This window comes from Heterodontus francisci, chromosome 1, assembly GCF_036365525.1.
Source record: "Heterodontus francisci isolate sHetFra1 chromosome 1, sHetFra1.hap1, whole genome shotgun sequence".
NCBI classification, from domain to species: Eukaryota; Metazoa; Chordata; class Chondrichthyes; order Heterodontiformes; family Heterodontidae; genus Heterodontus; species Heterodontus francisci.
In genome coordinates this window covers 227,139,178-227,157,920 of record NC_090371.1, presented here as the reverse complement: position 1 = coordinate 227,157,920, position 18,743 = coordinate 227,139,178, and the positions used below count along the sequence as shown (strand labels likewise).

Sequence of the window (18,743 nt, the reverse complement as noted above, 5' to 3'; positions counted from 1 at the left end):
AAAAATAATTGAGTAAAGTTCAACAATACAAAATTGAAAATTGGATATCATTACCCAAGTCACTAGAATATGCACTGAGAATTTGTGCAAAACCTTCAGCATTCTCCTTTTCCAAACACCGGCCACACAGACTTTCAGAATTGCCAGGGGCAACACTGCAAAGGAAATAACACAGATAGGTAATGAGATTGAGGTGAAGTATAGCTCTGCTTTGATCATAAAGCATTAAAAATTGAATGTCGATATGAAGCTAGTTTTCCTTTTAACCCTCACGGTAAAATAAGTCTGTAATATAAACAGAGAAACAGAGAAAATAGGAGTAGGAGTAGGCCATTCGGCCCTTCGAACCTGCTCCGCCATTCATTATGCTCATGGCTGATCATCCAACTCAGTAACCTGTTCCAGCTTTCCCTCCATATCCTATGATCCCTTTCACCCCAAGAGCTATATCTAACTCCTTCTTGAAAACATACAATGTTTTGGCCTCAACTGATTTCTGTAGTAGCGAATTCCACAGGCTCACCACTCTGGGTGAAGAAATTTCTCCTCATCTCAGTCCTGAAAAGTTTACCCCGTATCTAAATTATGACCCCTGGTTCTGGACTCCCCCACCATCGGGAACATCCTTCCTGCATCTACCCTGTCAAGTCCTGTTAGAATCTTATAGGTTTCTATGAGATCCCCCTCACTCTTCTGAACTCCAGCGAATATAATCCTAACCGACTCAATCTCTCCTCATACGTCAGTCCTGCCATCCCAGGAATCAGTCTGGTCAACCTTTGCTGCACTCCCTCTATAGCAAGAACATCCTTCCTCAGATAAGGAGACCAAAACTGCAGACAATATTCTAGGTGTAGCCTCACTAAGGCCCTATATAATTGTAGCAAGACATCCCTGCTCCTGTACTCGAATCCTCTCGCTATGAAGTCCAACATACCATTTGCCTTTTTTACTGCCTGTTGCACCTGCATGCTTACCTTCAGTGACTGGTGTACGAGAACACCCAGGTCTCGCTGCATATTCCCCCCTCTCAGTTTATAGCTGTTCAGATAATAATCTGCCTTCCTGTTTTTGCTACCAAAGTGGATAACCTCACATTTATCCACATTATACTGCATCTGCCATGCATTTGCCCACTCACTCAATTTCTCCAAATCACCCTGAAGCCTCTCTGCATCGTCCTCACAACTGACCCTCCCACCCAGTTTTGTGTCATCTGCAAATTTGGAGATATTACATTTAGTTCCCTCATCTAAATCATTAATATGTATTGTGAATAGCTGGGGTCCTAGCACCGATCCCTGGGTACCCCATTAGTCACTGCCTGACATTCGGAAAAAGACCCGTTTATTCCTTCTCTTTGTTTCCTCTCTGCCAATTAATTTTCTATCCATCGCAATACATTACCCCCAATCCCATGCGCTTTAATTTTACACGCTAATCTCTTATGTGGCTCTTTGGCAAAAGCCTTCTGAAAGTCCACATAAACCCCATCCACTGGCTCCCCCTCATCAACTCTACTAGTTACATCCTCGAAGAATTCTAGTAGATTTGTCAAGCATTACTTACCTTTTGTAAATCCATGCTGACTCTGTCCGATTCTACCACAGTTCTCCAAGTGCTGTGCTATAAAATCTTTGATAATGGACTCTAGAATTTTCCTCACTACTGACATCAGGCTGACTGGTCTATAATTCCCTGTTTTCTCTCTACTTCCCTTTTTAAATAGTGAGGTTACATTAGCTACCCTTCAATCTGTAGGAACTGTTCCAGAGTCTATAGAATCTTGGAAGATGACCACCAATGCATCCACTATTTCTAGGGCCACTTCCTTAAGTACTCTGGGATGTAGATTATCAGGCCCTGGGGATTTATCGGCCTTCAATCCCATCAATTTCCCCAACATCATTTCTCTACTCATGCTGACTTACTTCAGTTCCTCCCTCTCACTACACCCTGTGTTCCCCAACATTTCTGGTATGATATTTGTGTCCTCCTTTGTGAAGACAGAACCAAAGTATGCATTTAGTTGGTCAGCCATTTCTTTGTTCCCCATAATAAATTCCCCTGTTTCTGACTGTAAGGGACCTACATTTGTCTTCACCTTTTTCTCTTTACACACCTATAGAAAGTTATACAATCAGTTTTTATGTTCCCCGCAAGCTTACTCTCGTACTCTATTTTCCCCTTCTTAATCAATCCCTTGGTCATCCTTTGCTGAATTCTAAACTTCTCCCAATCCTCAGGTCTGTTGTTTTTTCTGGCGAATTTGTATGCCTCTTCCTTGGATCTAATGCTATCTCTAATATCCTTTTTAGTCATGGTTTGGCTACCTTTCCCATTTTACTTTTGCGCCAAACAGGAAAAAACAATCATTGCAATTCATCCATGCTCTGTTTGAATATTTGCCATTGCCTATCCACCGTCATCCCTTGAAGTAACATTTCACAATCGATCAAAGCCAACTCGCGCCTCACACCTGCGTAGTTTCCTTTATTACAATTCAGGACCCTCGTCTCAAAATCATCTACGTCACTCTCCATCTTGATGAAGAATTCTATCATATATGGTTGCTTATCCCCAAGGGGTCTCGCACCATTAGATTGTCAATTATTCCTCTCTCATTACACAATACCCAGTCTGGATGGCCTGTTCTGTAGTTGGTTCCTCAACATATTGGTCCAGAAGACCATCCCATATACACTCCATGAATTCCTCCTCTACGGTATTGTGACTGGTTGCCCAATTTATATACAGATTAAAGTCACCCATAATTACAGATGTTCCTTTATCGCATGCATCTCTAATTTCTTGTTTAATGCCATTCCCAACATCACCACTACAGTTTGGGGGTCTATATGCAACTCCCACTAAAGTTTTTGCCCCATAGTGTTTCTCAGCTCTACTCATACAGATTCCACATCGTCAGAGCTAATATCCTTCCTCACTATTGCGTTAATCTCCTCTTTCACCAGCAATGCAACTCCACCACCTTTTACTTTTTGTCTGTCCTTCCTAAATATGAATACCCCGGATGCTCATTTCCCATCCCTGATCACCCTGCAGCCATGTCTTTGTAATCCCGACTATATCATACCCGTTTAGATCTATTTGCGCGATTAATTCATCCACTTTATTGCGAATGTTCCACGCATTAAGGCAGATTTTAATTTTCAAAGTTAATTTTAGAGGCTTTGGTATTTCTCCTCAAAAAATAGAAATAGCAACATGAAAACAGATTGAACCGATAACCTGCAGACAAATAGCTAACAATTACATGATAAAACTTTTGCATGGAAAATGTTCCATTTTTCCTATTTGCGCATCCACTTTGGAAATTAATTGATCTTTTCTAATTTGCACTTCTTGACTTAACTGTATATGTACAAGGCAACAAGTAATGGGCAAAAATGTGTCAGCTGAAGGGTGCTGGAAGAAGTCTGACTAACAGCATATGCCATGAGATTCTCCTCTCCAGCTTAGGGCCCGTGGTCTGATATTTTGTTGGGTCACTTACAGCTCTGTTTACAGTGGTTTTCCAGCTGCCACCATCTTAAGGAGGACCCAGAGATCGGTAGCCACAGCGCCCGTCTGTTTCAGGCAGAAAGACACATGTAATATGCAAAATCAAAGTCCTGTGATGTATATAGGACTTCGATTGCAATTTTGAGATAAGATTGGGTGGAGTGAGTGCTTCACTCATTTGTATCAGGCAGTCAGTGGCCTAACTAGCAGTCCTTAAATTATATAGATTATTTCCAGATTTGCTAAAATAATGTATTTTAAATTATGTGATATTGATAAACATGGATATACATTTCCAAATGGCAAAAACAGTAATCTTATCTTCTGCTAATACATGCACCACAAACAATAAATCTTTTTTTTTACTATTTTCTAGAATTAAACTACTTATAAATGAAATATACTGAATGGAGCTCACAATAAGAATAGAAAATGGGATCAGCAGAAAAGTTAATGTAAATTTACAAATCTATGACGTAATTTTCAAATGTTCACCACGATCTCAGACTGAATGAAGAATCCACTGCCACACCCAGTAATTCTTGGTTCAATTTGCCTCAATTAACGAACCTGTTATACTGAAGTAATTCATGGTATAGCTAATGTGAACGGATAGAATTAGGGATATTTGGATAGATCGTGCTAGAAAAATAATGGTGCGTTAAGTGATAATTGCTGTTATTAATGTTATTAATATCAGTCAGCATTTTCAGGGGATGAAAAGATACACCATGTGCTGTGAATATACAGAACTTGTTGGTTGATGTACATAAATCTGCCATTTGCTTTGCACACATAATATCTCACCCTAGCTGGCTATTTTTAAGTACTTGCTGGATTTGCACATTAATTGATCATTAAACTCGCAAAGAAAGTTAAGTTTAGTAATTAAGAGTGCACATACCTTTTTAACGTGATAATTGTTAATGCAATGCCAACCAACCTCTCCTCCCAAGGATGGAAATGCAATGCCTATCAACTTCCCTTGCCAAGAACAGGAACAATTTAAAGTTTTAAATCTCATTCCTTCATATAGTCAGTTGTTACTAGAGATTTTAAAAAGTCAAGTTTTAAATGTTTGTATCTTTTTGTTACTTTTCTTTTGTCTCTTCTCTCTCTCCCTTCATACAATGTTTTCCCCCTCTCTTTCTGTACCTTATTTGACTCTAACACACTCTTACTTTTCATTGTTCCTTTCTCAAACCTTAAATCACATAATGTGATACACTTTGGCTGTTAACAGATGCCCTGTTGCCCTTGCCATGCCATTAGAAAGTTGCACTTCCGGCAAGTAATGGCACAAAAAATTTGCAAACTGAAGGATGTTAGAAAAATTCTGATGAACAGCGTATGCTGTGACATTCTCCACGCCAGCTTTCAATCACAGCACGTGGGCAGTTGATGTGTTGGTGAAATGCATTTAGACTTTCCTATACAGCGAAATGCCAAGTTTAACTTAATATTACTCACACTAAATCTGTAAATTGCATGAATGAAGTCCTGAAGGAAACCCCATTGTGTAGTTTATTGAAAGAGCTTTACAATTTACAAAATGCACAAACATTGTAAGTGCTGGAAATTTGAAACAGGAACAAAACATAAATGTTGGACCATTTATTCGGTCAGTCTACATCTGTGGAGAGAACATACCAGTTAATGTTTCAGGAGTGGATCCATCATTATTCAAAATGTACCTTTTCTCCTTTTCTGTATATTTTTCCACAGTTCTCTGTAATGCAAGGTGCAATCTGTGAAACTGTAGATAAAAATAAAGCACATGTTACTAATTGTCACACTGGAACTAATTGTATTTCTTAGGCATAGACATAGTTGGCCTCAAAGATCTCCCCTTTCCTGACAAGAGTTTGATTTGAGCACCAAGTCAAGGGTGTCAGGCACCCAGCAACAATTATGTCCTAATCATGATAAGCAGCCAATTGCATTGAATTATTCTCACTGACAGAAAACCAGGAAATAAAAACCACTGCATTTTCCACTTTAGAATTAAAGTTTTACAGAGAGTAAAATAAATGATTGGAACATGCACGAGATTAAGGTAGAAACTGAAATATCATAAACACTCTTAAAATTTTAAAACTGTTAAATGTTTTTATCATAATGGAAAAATTTGACATTCCACAAATACAAAATTAGTTTTTTCAGGTACATTGAGCAATAATCATGAACTTTTCATCATTAAAAACTCATTCAACAAGGTGTAACTTTATCTGCAGTTTTTATAGCAGGACTAATAGCTTAAAAGGGCAAGTTTTCGGCACGCCAGTAATTTCTATTTGATTGCAGTCTTCAACAGCACACATTGTTTGGAGGCATAGAATCACGGGCAGCAACAGGATTTCTGGTTGTGTCGACTCCAGAAGTTGCTGTCAGTTTCAGAGGAGCAATGAGGGTGAATGCTGATAGTTTCACCATTATTATTACAAAATTAGATTAGATTTTAGATTAGAGATACAGCACTGAAACAGGCCCTTCGGCCCACCGAGTCTGTGCCGACCATCAACCACCCATTTATACTAATCCTACACTAATCCCATATTCCTACCACATCCCCACCTGTCCCTATATTTTCCCTACCACCTACCTATACTAGGGGCAATTTCTAATGGCCAATTTACCTATCAACCTGCAAGTCTTTTGGCTTGTGGGAGGAAACCGGAGCAACCGGAGAAAACCCACGCAGACACAGGGAGAACTTGCAAACTCCACACAGGCAGTACCCAGAATCGAACCCGGGTCCCTGGAGCTGTGAGGCTGCAGTGCTAACCACTGCGCCACTGTGCCGCCCTAAATCTGAGCCATTAAGTGACTAAACCAGATGGAGGTGTGAATGTCAATTTGCATTTTAGTACTTTAGTTCGAAATCGCCATGCCTGTCATTTCATTCAGTAAGGGTCACTGCGCCCAACGCTTACTATACCAGATTTATGTAAAGGAATCTGATTTTTTAAAAAATTAACACCATTTTGATTTCTAAGATTAAATTCTACTCCTATTAGTTGGGATTTATTTTATCACCATGTAAGTACTTATCGAGGCGACTTCGGAGCTGTTTCTATTAATGGCAACTGTTATGACCAGGTGAGAAAGGGATCCAGGGGTCCCTCTCAGCTTTCACTTGATCTTACCGCAACAGGGTTAAACACACCGTGTTTTAGCTCCCCCTTGGTGAATCCTTGTTCACCGCTTTCCAATTATAAGGCAAAGAAACCAGCACAGCCAGGTTTTTTAGGTTTAAAGAAAGGGTTAAAATGTCTTAAACTCTAATTCGGTTAACACCTATGGAAACACAATGTGCCCAAGCTAACATGCATACGCAATATACACATGCAAATAGAGACAGAAAGGAGCAGAGAAAAGAAAAGTAGAAAAGTTTGAGGCAATATCTGAAGAGTTTTTGTTCTTTGAGCACACTGTAGAGTCCTAGATTGTAGATAGATCTTACTTTTCGTTAGGGCCCAGTATTCTTATTAAACCTTGTTTGCTGTAGGAGAATTTTCTCTCTTGGGGTTCATGTGTCTTCACTGGATTCAGAGGCCTGTGAGACAGAGATAGGAGCAGTCTTTCCCAGTTCAAACTCTCTGTGGCTAGTTCAAAAGACCCTGGAACAGCCAGTTAGTCATGTGAACAGCTGGTCTAACCAGTCCTGGTTTGTATCACCTTGGCAGACCCTGGAGTGCTCCTCTTTCACACAATACCTGGTGATCAAGGTCCATTGTGGGTTGAATGTGTCAGGGTCCTTTGTCCTTCCAAGCTCTGTCTGTTAATATGTATTTTCCAGCCATGGCTAATCTGTTTAACAAGTCGTTTCCTCACTCCAGCAACATTTTAAAATCAACGTTCATGACAAAATTAATGTGCCTCATTTTTGGCAGGTGGGGGCAAGTGTTGAGTGCAGTGACCCTTACTTGCATGACAACACAGTTTCGACTGCGATGTCAGACGGATTCAGCACATTAAGATGTATACAACCTCAAAAAGCTCGGAAGCAGATCCTTAAAAGTGTTCTAAAGCTATGAGGGGGCGGCGGCGGGGGGACAACATAGAAGAAAGAACGAACCATGCATTTTAATGGATGTTAAATGTTTTTATTCTTGTACAGAAGTTATATAGCTCGTCATCAAAGTAACGGCATCCCTACCCTTAACAGAACTTTCGCAAAATCAATTTAAGACGCTAAACTTTTTTTTACTTGGGATCAGTTAGAATTGCTGCCGTGGAATGTCTACATTGGCCGGTTAAAAAGCACTATCCAGATAAGTTGGAGAAAGTGTGGAAACCTTTGAGCAAAGCTTCGGGTCTCCCCAGTTGCGTTCTTGCTCTAAAGCACTGATCGTTGTGTACAAGGAGAAGACCACGCGAGGTCGGGAGTTCTTTCCGATCACAGCTCACTTAATTTCTCTCAAATCCGCGCGCTGTGATTATCATGAAGCAAATGACCTGAAAAGTTGCAATATTATATATGAAACGCCACGCCTGGTGACTTTTCTCAGCCTAATATTTCAGAAGATTAACCGTTACCTCAGGGCAGATGAGTTTGCGGATACTGGCCCCCAGTGTGTGTAGGCTGCTCTTTCTCCTGCTGCTTTTTGCACTGGCCGGACTCAGGAGAAAGTCAGCACCCTGTCCGCAAAAAGCGCTTTCCTGACAGACACTGTTCTCTGCATACAGCCCTGGCTCCAGATCTCTGCTCCTCCTGCCGACTGGGCTGCTGGCCAGCGAGCACTCGGTGGAGCTCTTCAGCTCAGCCACTTTATCACTGAACATATTTAAGCTGCCAATTTTGCTTTCAGGCCGACTGTTCCTTTCCACTCTCTCTCTCTCTCTCTCATTCCTCGGCATGAAGACTTTGTGAAGATTCCATTGGTCACTAACCAGAACGCTATACAGCCTTTTTAAAGACAGTTGGCCATCGTTGGCATTGCAATATTCCTAAAGCATGTGGTGGTATGGAACGTTTATGTACCAAATCTGTGAGCCACGATTCGAATTTTTGTGTCTTCTGCCTGCACAGCGAGAGAAGACGTGGTACTGGTTAAACTGCTGCTTCCTGAGGTACTCTAGCAGCAAAAAGACAAGCTACTGTTTACAAGCAATCTTCAACCAATCGGAGTCCCCTGACATTTGGAACAAGCAACACAGTTCGTCCACCTCCCGTTTATCCCATAGAGCGTTCGAGTTCAATCGCCCAGAAAATACTTTTGCAAAATATGCAAATAAACATTGAAGTCGAATATGATTTATTACAGAATCTTACAAGATCCTCCAGGACTAATGGTAAACAGTTATTGGATAATTTTTGGGCGGAGCCCGATGTCGAATTTGGTAAAGAAACACCACACTGTCAAATCTGTAGACTGGTGAGAATCAGCTAGCAATTAAAATTGCAGTGTCCATTCTATGATTCTATCACAACGATAGCTTGGCACTTGTTATGAAAAGTTTTTAACATATCATTTAAGTGGGATGGCCATTTACTATCACAACACAAGAGCAAAATACTGTGGATGCTGAAACAAAAAGGAAAAATTCTGGAAATACTCAGCAGGTCAGGCAGCATCTGTGAAGAGAAACAGAGTTAATGTTTCAGGTCTGTGACCGTCCATCCGAATTGGAAAAGTTTGAAATGTAATAGGTTTTGAGCAAGTGACAGGGTGGAGGGTAGGAGAGATTAAGCGACAAAAGGTTTCAGGGTACAAAGCCTAAGCAGGTATGAATGGGACAAGTAAAGAAAGAAACGATGTGTCTGGATGACGTGTAAATGATAAGATAGCAGCCCTCTGAACACAAAGTAAAGAGTAACAAGGGATGGTGGAAAAAAAAGAACCAGCAAAAAAAAAACACTAAAAAATGAAAAAAAGGGGGCAGAGGTTATGATCTAGAATTATTGAACTCAATGTTGAGTTGGGAAGGCTGTAAAGTGCCCAGTCGGAAGATGAGGTGCTGTTCCTCGAGTTTGCATTGAGCTTCATTGGAACACTGCAGCAGGCCAAGGACAGAAAGATCACAATGGGAGCAAGGTGGAGAATTGATATGACAAGCGACAGGAAACTGGGAGTCCTGCTTGCGAAGTGAATGGAGGTGTTCCGCAAAGTGGTCACCAAGTTTGCATTTAGTCTCCCCAATGTAGGAGACCACATTGTGAGCATCTTTCGACACAGACCTTCGCTTTTGTTCTTCTTCCCTCCTCCCCCATTTTCACTTGCTCAAAACCAATTCTAACCATTTCCAACCATTCTAACTTTTGCCAGTTCTGATGAAAGATCACTTAGACCTGAAATGTCAATTTTGTTTTTCTCTCCACAGATTTTGCCGGACCTAGTGGTAGAGGCCTGCTTTAGGTCGGAAAAAGAACCCGACACCAACCGAACGACAGCAGACCCAAACCTGACGCCACCCGAGTCCCTCCGATTTTGCCCCGAGCCCAACCTGACCTGAACCCACCATTACTCAATCCGACCCGAGTCCGACCCGACCATCCCTTTACTTAACTTGCTGGCACGGAACCTGCAAGAAGCTGCAGTGCATGTGCGATGACATCACAGTGACATCACTCGCTCACTGCACAGACTCAGTTTCGTCCCGGACTCCCAGCTCAGGTAAGGTTTTTAAAATTTCAATACTTACCAGCAGAGCACTTACCGTGTGTGTCCAGCCCGACCTGACCCGGCCCGACCTGGACTTGGCCCGACCTGACCCAAGCCCGAAAGCTGGCCCCGAAAGATGGGCCCGACCCGACCCGACCCGACACGTCGTCGGGTCCCGTCGGGTTCGGGTCAGGTAGCAGGCCTTTACCTACTGGGTCATTTACCATTCCTAGTTAATCTACCATGGTGTTGTTTCACATGCATCATTACATAAGGAATAGAGTATCATCACATATAATACAGTATTATGCAACAGAAGAAAAACATCACCTAAGAATATGCTTTGCAGAATTTAGCAAGAAATAAAATAATAAACGTACACAAAAATAATACAAATGCAGAAAACAGACAAAATTAAAGTCCCTCCACCCTCTCGTTGAACAAAAAAAATATTCTTTGAAAAGATTCATCCAGTGACATTAAAGTGAAGCTAAAGAGTTGCTTGGAAAATAAACTGTGAAGTAATGCTTTTGTTAAAGGAAGAAAAATATTACAACAAAATCATGAGAAGAGGGAGCACAACAAATATTCCCATCCTCGATTATGGTGGAGCCAGCACATCAGTGCAAAAGTCAAGGCTGAAGCATTTGCAACCATCTTCAGCTGGAAGCGCTGAGTGGATGATCCACCTTGGCCTCCTCTTTAGGTCTTCATCATTACAGATGCCAGTCTTCAGCCAATTCAATTCAATTCACTCCACGTGATAACAGTGCCATGCTATGGGCCCCAACAACTTTCCAGCTGAAGACTTGTGTTCCAGAACCAGCCATGCCCCAAGCGAAGCTGTTCCAGGGCACTACAACACTAACATCTGTCTGACAAAGTAGAAAAGTGCCCAGGTATGTCCTGTCCACAAAAAGCAAGGCAAATCCAGTCTGGCCAATTATATCCCCATCAGTCTACTCTCAATTATAAGCAAAGTAAAGGAAGGTGTCATCGACAGTACTATCTAGGGGCACTTACTCAGCAGTAATCTGCTCACCGATGCTTAGTTTGAATTCCATCAGGACCACTCAACTCCAGACCTCATTACAGCTATGGATTAAAGAGCTGAATTTCAGAGGTGAAGTGTGAGTGACTGCCCTTGACATCAAGGCAGCTTTTGACCGAGTGTGGCACCAAGGGGTGCTAGTAAGATTAAAGTCAATGAGAAAGAGGGGGGAAGCTGTCCAGTGGTTGGAGTCATACCTAAAACAAAGGAAGATGGTTGTGGTTGCTGGAAGCCAAACACCTTAGCTCCAGGACATTGTTGCAGGAGTTCCTCAGGGTAGTGTCCTAGGCCCAAACATCTTCAATGATCTTCCTTCCATTATGGGGTCAAAAGAGGGGATGTTTGCTGCTGATTGCACAGTGACCAATTCCATTTGCAACCCCTCAGATTCTGAAGCAGTGTGTGCCTGCATGCAGCAAGACATGGGCAACATTCAGACTTGGACTGATAAGTGGCAAGTAACATTCACGCCACACAACTGCCAGGCAATGACCTTCCCCATCAAAAGAGAATCTAACCATCTCCCTTGACATTCAACAGCATTGCCATCACTGAATACCCTGCCGTCAACATCCTGGGGGTCATTATTGATCGGAAACTTAACCGGGCCAACCGTATAAATACTGGGACTACAGAAGCAGGTTAGAGTTGGAAATTCGGTCATGACTAACTCATCTTCTAACTCCCGAAAGCCTGTCCACAAGGCACAAGTCAGGAGTGTGATGGAATACTCCACACATGCCTGGATGAGTGCAGCTCCAACAACATTCAAGGAGTTTGAGGCCATTCAAGGCAAATCAGCCAGCTTGATTGGCACCCCACCACCACTTGAAACATTCACTCCCTCCATGGTGGCTGCAGTGTGTACCATCCTCAAGATGCACTGCAGCAACTTGCCAAGGCTCCTTTGACAGCACCTTCCAAGCCCACAACCTCTACCACCCAGAAGAACAAGGGCATCAAACACATGGGAACACTCCCACCTGCAAGTTCCCCTTCAAGTCACACAGCATTCTGACTGGAACTATATCCCCACTAATTCACTGCGGTTGGGTCAAAATTCTGAAACTCCCTATAAGAAACAGTTGTTTTATACAATCATGCATGGATCTAATCAGGCAGCAGCAGCAGCAACATGAATAAAAGAGAGAGAGAGTTAGGAATAGTGCAGACCTAATCAGTGTATTTACAAAAAACGCAAAGTGATGTCAGAGGACGGCAGGTGGGTGATTAGTTGTTTATTATTAGGTTTTTTTAAACTAGGGCAGTGGTTTAAACTAGGACTGGGAAACAATAAGGTACTGTATTAAGTTTATAGCTTAACTTGTTAAATTAACAAATAAAAATTCAATTGGGGTAAGTATACAATAAGGGAATTTGTACTAAGAATTTGAGTTTTAGCACAGAGCAGGTCTAGAGCCATTAATTAAAATTAATAGTTTATACAGGATAGTAACTAGATCATGGATGGGCAGCTGAGATATGCTGCTTGCAATTCCTGTGCCATGTGGGAATTTCAGGATACTCATGTGTCTTGGGTGACACAGAACATAGAACATAGAACAGTACAGCACAGTGCAGGCCCTTCGGCCCATGATGTTGTGCCGAACCTTTAACCTACTCTAAAATCAAACTAACTACCTACCCTTCATTCTACTATCGTCCATGTATCTATCCAAGAGTCGCTTAAATGCCCCTAATGTATCTGCTTCTACTACCACCGCTGGCAGCGCATTCCACGCACCCACCACTCTCTGTGTAAAGAACTGACATCTCCCCGAAACCTTCCTCCAATCACCTTAAAATTATGCCCCCTGGTGATAGCCCTTTCCACCCTGGGAAAAAGTCTCTGGCTATCCACTCTATCTATGCCTCTCATCATCTTGTACCCCTCTATCAAGTCACCTCTCATCCTTCTTCGCTCCAATGAGAAAAGCCCGAGCTCCCTCAATCTTTCTTCGTAAGACATGCCCTCCAGTTCAGGCAGCATCCTGGTAAATCTCCTCTGCACCCTCTCTAAAGCTTCCACATCCTTCCTATAATGAGGCGACCAGAACTGAACACAATATTCCAAGTGTGGTCGAACCAGGGCCTTATAGAGCTGCAGCATAACCTCGCGGCTCTTAAACTCAATCCCCCTGTTAATGAAAGCCAACACACCATACGTCTTCTTAACAACCCGATCAACTTGGGTGGCAACTTTGAGCGATCTATGGACATGGACCCCAAGATCCCTCTGTTCCTCCACACTACCAAGAATCCTGTCTTTAAGCCTGTATTCTGCATTCAAATTCGACCTTCCAAAATGAATCACTTCACACTTTTCCAGGTTGAACTCCATCTGCCACTTCTCAGCCCAGCTCCGCATCCTGTCAATGTCCCGTTGCAACCTACAACAGCCTTCCACACTATCCACAACTCCAGCAACCTTCGTGTCATCGGCAAACTTGCTAACCCAGCCTTCCACTTCCTCATCCAAGTCATTTATAAAAATCACAAAGAGCAGAGGTCCCAGAACAGATCCCTGCGGAACACCACTGGTCACCGAGCTCCATGCTGAATACTTTCCATCGACTACCACCCTCTGTCTTCTATGGGCCAGCCAATTTTGTATCCAGACAGCCAACTTTCCCTGTATCCCATGCCTCCTCACTTTCTGAATGAGACTATCATGGGGAACCTTATCAAACGCCTTGCTAAAATCCATATACACCACATCCACTGCTCTTCCTTCATCAATGTGTTTTGTCATATCTTCAAAGAATTCAATAAGGCTGGTGAGGCATGACCTGCCCCTCACAAAGCCATGCTGACTATCTCTAATCAAACCATGCTTTTCCAAATAATCATAAATCCTGTCTCTCAGAATCCTCTCCAATAATTTGCCCACTACCGACGTAAGACTGACTGGTCTATAATTCCCAGGGTTATCCCTATTCCCTTTCTTGAACAAGGGAACAACATTTGCCACCCTCCAATCATCCGGTACTACTCCAGTGGACAGTGAAGACACAAAGATCATCGCAAAAAGCGCAGCAATCTCTTCCCTCCCTTCCCGTAATATCCTTGGGTATATCCCGTCTGGCCCCGGGGACTTATCTGTCCTCATATAATTCAAAATTTCCAGCACATCCTCCCTCTTAACCTCAGCCTGTTCGAGCATATCAGCCTGTTCCACGCTGTCCTCACAAACGACCAGGTCCCTCTCACTAGTGAATACTGAAGCAAAGTATTCATTTAGGACCTCCCCTACCTCCTCCGACTCCAGGCACAAGTTCCCTCCACTATCCCTGATCGGCCCTACCCTCACTCTGGCCATCCTGTTGTTCCTCACATAAGTGTAGAACGCCTTGGGATTTTCCTTAATCCTACCCGCCAAGACTCAAATCCTCTTGCAATGAAGGGCAACATACCATTTACCTTCCTAACTGCTTGCTGCACCTGAATGCTTGCTTTCAGCGACTGGTGTACAAGGACATCCAGGTCTCGTTGCACCTTCCCCTTTCCCAATCTATCACCATTCAGATAATAATCTGCCTTTCTGTTTTTACAACCAAGTGGATAGCCTCACATTTATCCACATTAAACTGCACCTGCCATGCATTTGTCCACTCACCCAACTTGTCCAAACCACATTGGAGCCTCTTTGCATCCTCCTCACAGCTCACATTCCCCCCCAACTTTGTATCATCTGCAAACTTGGAAATGTTACATTTAGTTCCCTCACCCAAGTCATTAATATATATTGTGAATAGCTGGGGCACCAGCACTGATCCCTGCGGTACCCCACTAGTTACTGCCTGCCACCTGGAAAAATACCCATTTATTCCTATTCTGTTTCCTGTCTGTCAACCAATTCTCAATCCATGCTAGTATATTACCTCCAAACCCATGTGCTTTAATTTTGCACACTAACCTCTTATGTGGGACCTTATCAAAAGCCTTCTGAAATCTAAATACACCACATCCAATGGTTCTCCCTTATCTATTCTACTAATTACATCCTTAAAAAACTCCAGTAGATTTGTTAAGCATGATTTCCCTTTCGTAGACCCATGCTGACTTTGTCCAATCCCATTTATGCTTTCCAGGTGTTCTGCTATCACATCCTTTAAAATAGACTCCAGCATTTTCCCCACTACTGATGTAAGGCTAACTGGTCTGTAATTCCCGGTTCTTTATCTCCCTACTTTTTTAAATAGTGGGGTTACATTTGCCACCCTCCAGTCTGTAGAAACTGCTCCAGAGTTCATAGAATTTTGGAAGATGACCACCAATGCATCCATTATTTCCAGGGCCACTTCCCTTTCGTACTCTGGGATGTAGATTATCAGGCCCTGGGGATTTATCATCCTTTAACCCCATTAATTTCCCTAGCACTATTTTTTTACTAATACTGATCTCCTTCAGTTCCTCCCTCTCATTAGACCCTTGGTTCCCTAACATTTCTGGGAGGTTACTTGTGTCTTCGTTTGTGAAGACAGAATCAAAGTATGTGTTTACTTGTTCTGCCATTTCTTTGTTCCCCATTATAATTTTCCCCGTTTCTTACTGTAAGGGCCCTACATTTGTCTTCACTAATCTTTTTCTCTTCACATATTTATAGAAGCTTTTCCAGTCAGTTTTTATTTTCCCTGCAAGTTTACTCTCATACTCTATTTTCCCCGCTTAACCAACCTCTTTGTCCTCCTTTGCTGAATTCTAAACTGCTCCCAATTCTCAGACAAAGAACAAAGAACAGTACAGCACAGGAACAGGCCATTCGGCCCTCCAAACCTGCGCCGAACTTGATGCCTGTCTAAACTAAAACCTTCTGCACTGCCGGGGTCCGTATCCCTCTATTCCCACCATTTCGTGTATTTGTCAAGATGCCTCTTAAACGTCGCTATCATACCTGCTTCCAGGCACTCACCACCCTCTGTGTAAATAACTTGCCTCGCACATCCCCTCTAAACTTTGCCCCTCGCCCCTTAAACCTATGTGCCCTGGTAACTGACTCTTCCACCCTGGGAAAAAGCTTCTGACTCTGTCCACTCTGTCCATGCCACTTATAACTTTTTAAACCTCGATCATGTCGCCCCTCCACCTCCATCGTTCCAGTGAAAAAAATCCGAGTTTATCCAACCTCTCCTCATGGCGCAGATTGCTGCTTTTTCTGACAATTTTATATGCCTCCTCTTTGGATCAAATTTCTTTTATAAGCCACGGTTGAGCCACCTTACGGGTTTTATTTCTGTACCAGACAGGAATGAATAATTGTTGTAATTCATGCGCACGTTCTTTAAATATTATCCATTGCCTATCCACCATCAATCAGCCCTTTTAGTAAAATTCCCCTATCTATCATAGCCAACTCGCACCTCATACCTTCGTAGTTTCCTTTATTTAGATTCAGGACCCTAGTTCCGGATTCAACTACTTCACTCTCCATCTTAATGAAGAATTCTATTATGTTATGGTCGCTCCACCCCAAGGAACCCCACACAACAAGATTGTTAATTAATCCGTTCTCATTGCACAAACCTAGTCTAGGATAGCCTGTTCGTACACACTCCAGGAAATCCTCCTCCACAGTATTATTGCTAATTTGGTTTGACCAATCTGTATGCTGATTAAAATCACCCATGATTATGGTTGTACCCTTATTGCATGCATCTCTAATTTCCTGTTTAATCCCATCCCTTACATCTGCAGCACTGTTTGGGGGCCTATAGACAACCCACACCAACGTTTTCTGCCCCTTGGTGTTTCTTAGCTCCACCTATACAGATTCCACATCATGATTTTCCAAGCCAATATCCTTCCTCACTATTGCATTGATTTCGTCCTTTACTGACAATGCTATCCAACCTCCTTTCCCTTTTTGCCTGTCCTTCCTAAATATTGAATACCCTTTTTGGATGTTCAGTTCCCATCCTTGGTCACCCTGTAGCCATGTCTCCGTTTTCGCAACTATATCATAACCGTTTATATCTATTTGTGCTGTTAATTCATCTACCTTATTGCGAATGCTCCGTGCATTGAGACACAATGCTTTTAGACTTGTCTTTTTAACATTATTAGTCATCTTAGTTTTATTTTGCACTGCAACCCCATTTGTTTCTTGCCCTTACTTTCTCTGCCTTTCACTTTTGCTTCTTACCTTTCTGTCTTTCATTTCTATCCTGTTTCCCTCTCCTCTGTCTCCCTGCTCAGATTCCCATCCCCTTTCCATTATAGTTTAAACCCTCCCCGACAGCGCTAGCAAATGCCCCCCCAAGGAAATTGGTCCCTGTCCTGCCCAAATGCAACCCATCCAGCTTGTACTGGTTCCACCTCCCCCAGAACCGGTCCCATTGTCCCAAGGATCTGAATCCCTCCCCCCTACACCATTTCTCGAGCCACATAGTCATCTGATATATCTTGCTATTTCTGCCTTGCTAGCACGTGGCACTGGTAGTAATCCTGAGATTACTACCTTTGAGGTCCTATTTTTTAATTTACGTCTTAACTCCCTATATTCAGCGTGTAGGACCTCATCCCTTTTTTTACCTATGTCGTTAGTACTGATATGTGCCATGACAACTGGCTGCTCGCCCCCCCCCCCCCCTCAGTATGTCCAGCAGCCGCTCAGAGACATCCTTGACCCTGGCACCAGGGAGGCAACGTACTATCTTGGAGTCTCTTTTGCAGCAGTCGAAATGCCTGTCTGTTCCCCTTACGATTGAATCCCCTATCGCTATAGTCCTGCCACTCTTCTTTCTTCCCTCCTGTGCAGCAAAGCCACGCATGGTGCCATGAACTTGGCTCTTGCTGCTTTCCCCGAGCCATCTCCCCCAAAGCGGTATAGCTGTTAGAGAGGGGGATGGCCACAGGGGACTCCTGCACTACCTGCCTTCCTCTACTCTGCCTGGTGGTCTCCCATTCCCTTTCTGCCTTTGCAGCATTTGCCTGCGGTGGGACCACCTCGCTAAACATGCTTTCCACAATGATCTCAGCATGTGGAGGGCTCCGCAGTGAAGCCACCTGCAGATCCAGCTCCGTAATGTGGGTAGCCAGTAGCTGAGATGGATACACTTCCTGTAGACATGGTCTTCAGGGACACTGGAAGCGTCCCTGATTTCCCACATCGCGCAGGAGGGGCATATCACCAGTGCGAGATCTCCTGCCATGACTTAACTTTAGATTACTTAGTTACTCCCTTTAATCAAAAAATACTAATTACACTAGGGGCCTTGTTCTACTCCAAACACTACCCACAATAATCTAAACCTTTACTTTTGAAGCTAATGGACTGCATAGTAGAAAAAGTAGACAAACTCACCTGAACCTACTAACCAATCAGCTGCTTCCCTGCGCCTGCATCACATTTTGAATCCTGACGTCACTTGGAACTTCGCCGCTGAAGGTCACGAAGGTATGCCTCTCCTCAGCTCCTCTCGGGTCTCAGCCTCTCTGCCTCTGTTCACGCCCTTTATCTCTCTCTCTTTCTCTGCCTCTCCTCAGCTCCTTTCGGTTTTCCCCGAGTTGACCTGTATCCTCACCCGCACGGCGGCTGTCTGTTTCCTGCTCCCACTGTTGAT

At 43.1% G+C, this 18,743-nt stretch overlaps 1 protein-coding gene across 1 annotated transcript in view; it reads right to left on the bottom strand.

Annotated features, from left to right (window-relative positions):
* gucy1a1 (guanylate cyclase 1 soluble subunit alpha 1) overlaps window positions 1–8,322 on the bottom strand; it is a 107,991-nt gene extending 99,669 nt beyond the window's left edge. The window contains exons 1-3 of the mRNA XM_068034114.1: window positions 8,065–8,322; window positions 5,220–5,281; window positions 2,201–2,260 (exon numbers count right to left, since the gene is read on the bottom strand). Coding sequence (XP_067890215.1) covers window positions 2,201–2,260; window positions 5,220–5,281; window positions 8,065–8,310 — 368 coding nt within the window. The 5' untranslated portion in view covers window positions 8,311–8,322. The remainder of the gene's footprint in view (window positions 1–2,200; window positions 2,261–5,219; window positions 5,282–8,064) is intronic.
* Window positions 8,323–18,743: the final 10,421 nt, after the last annotated feature.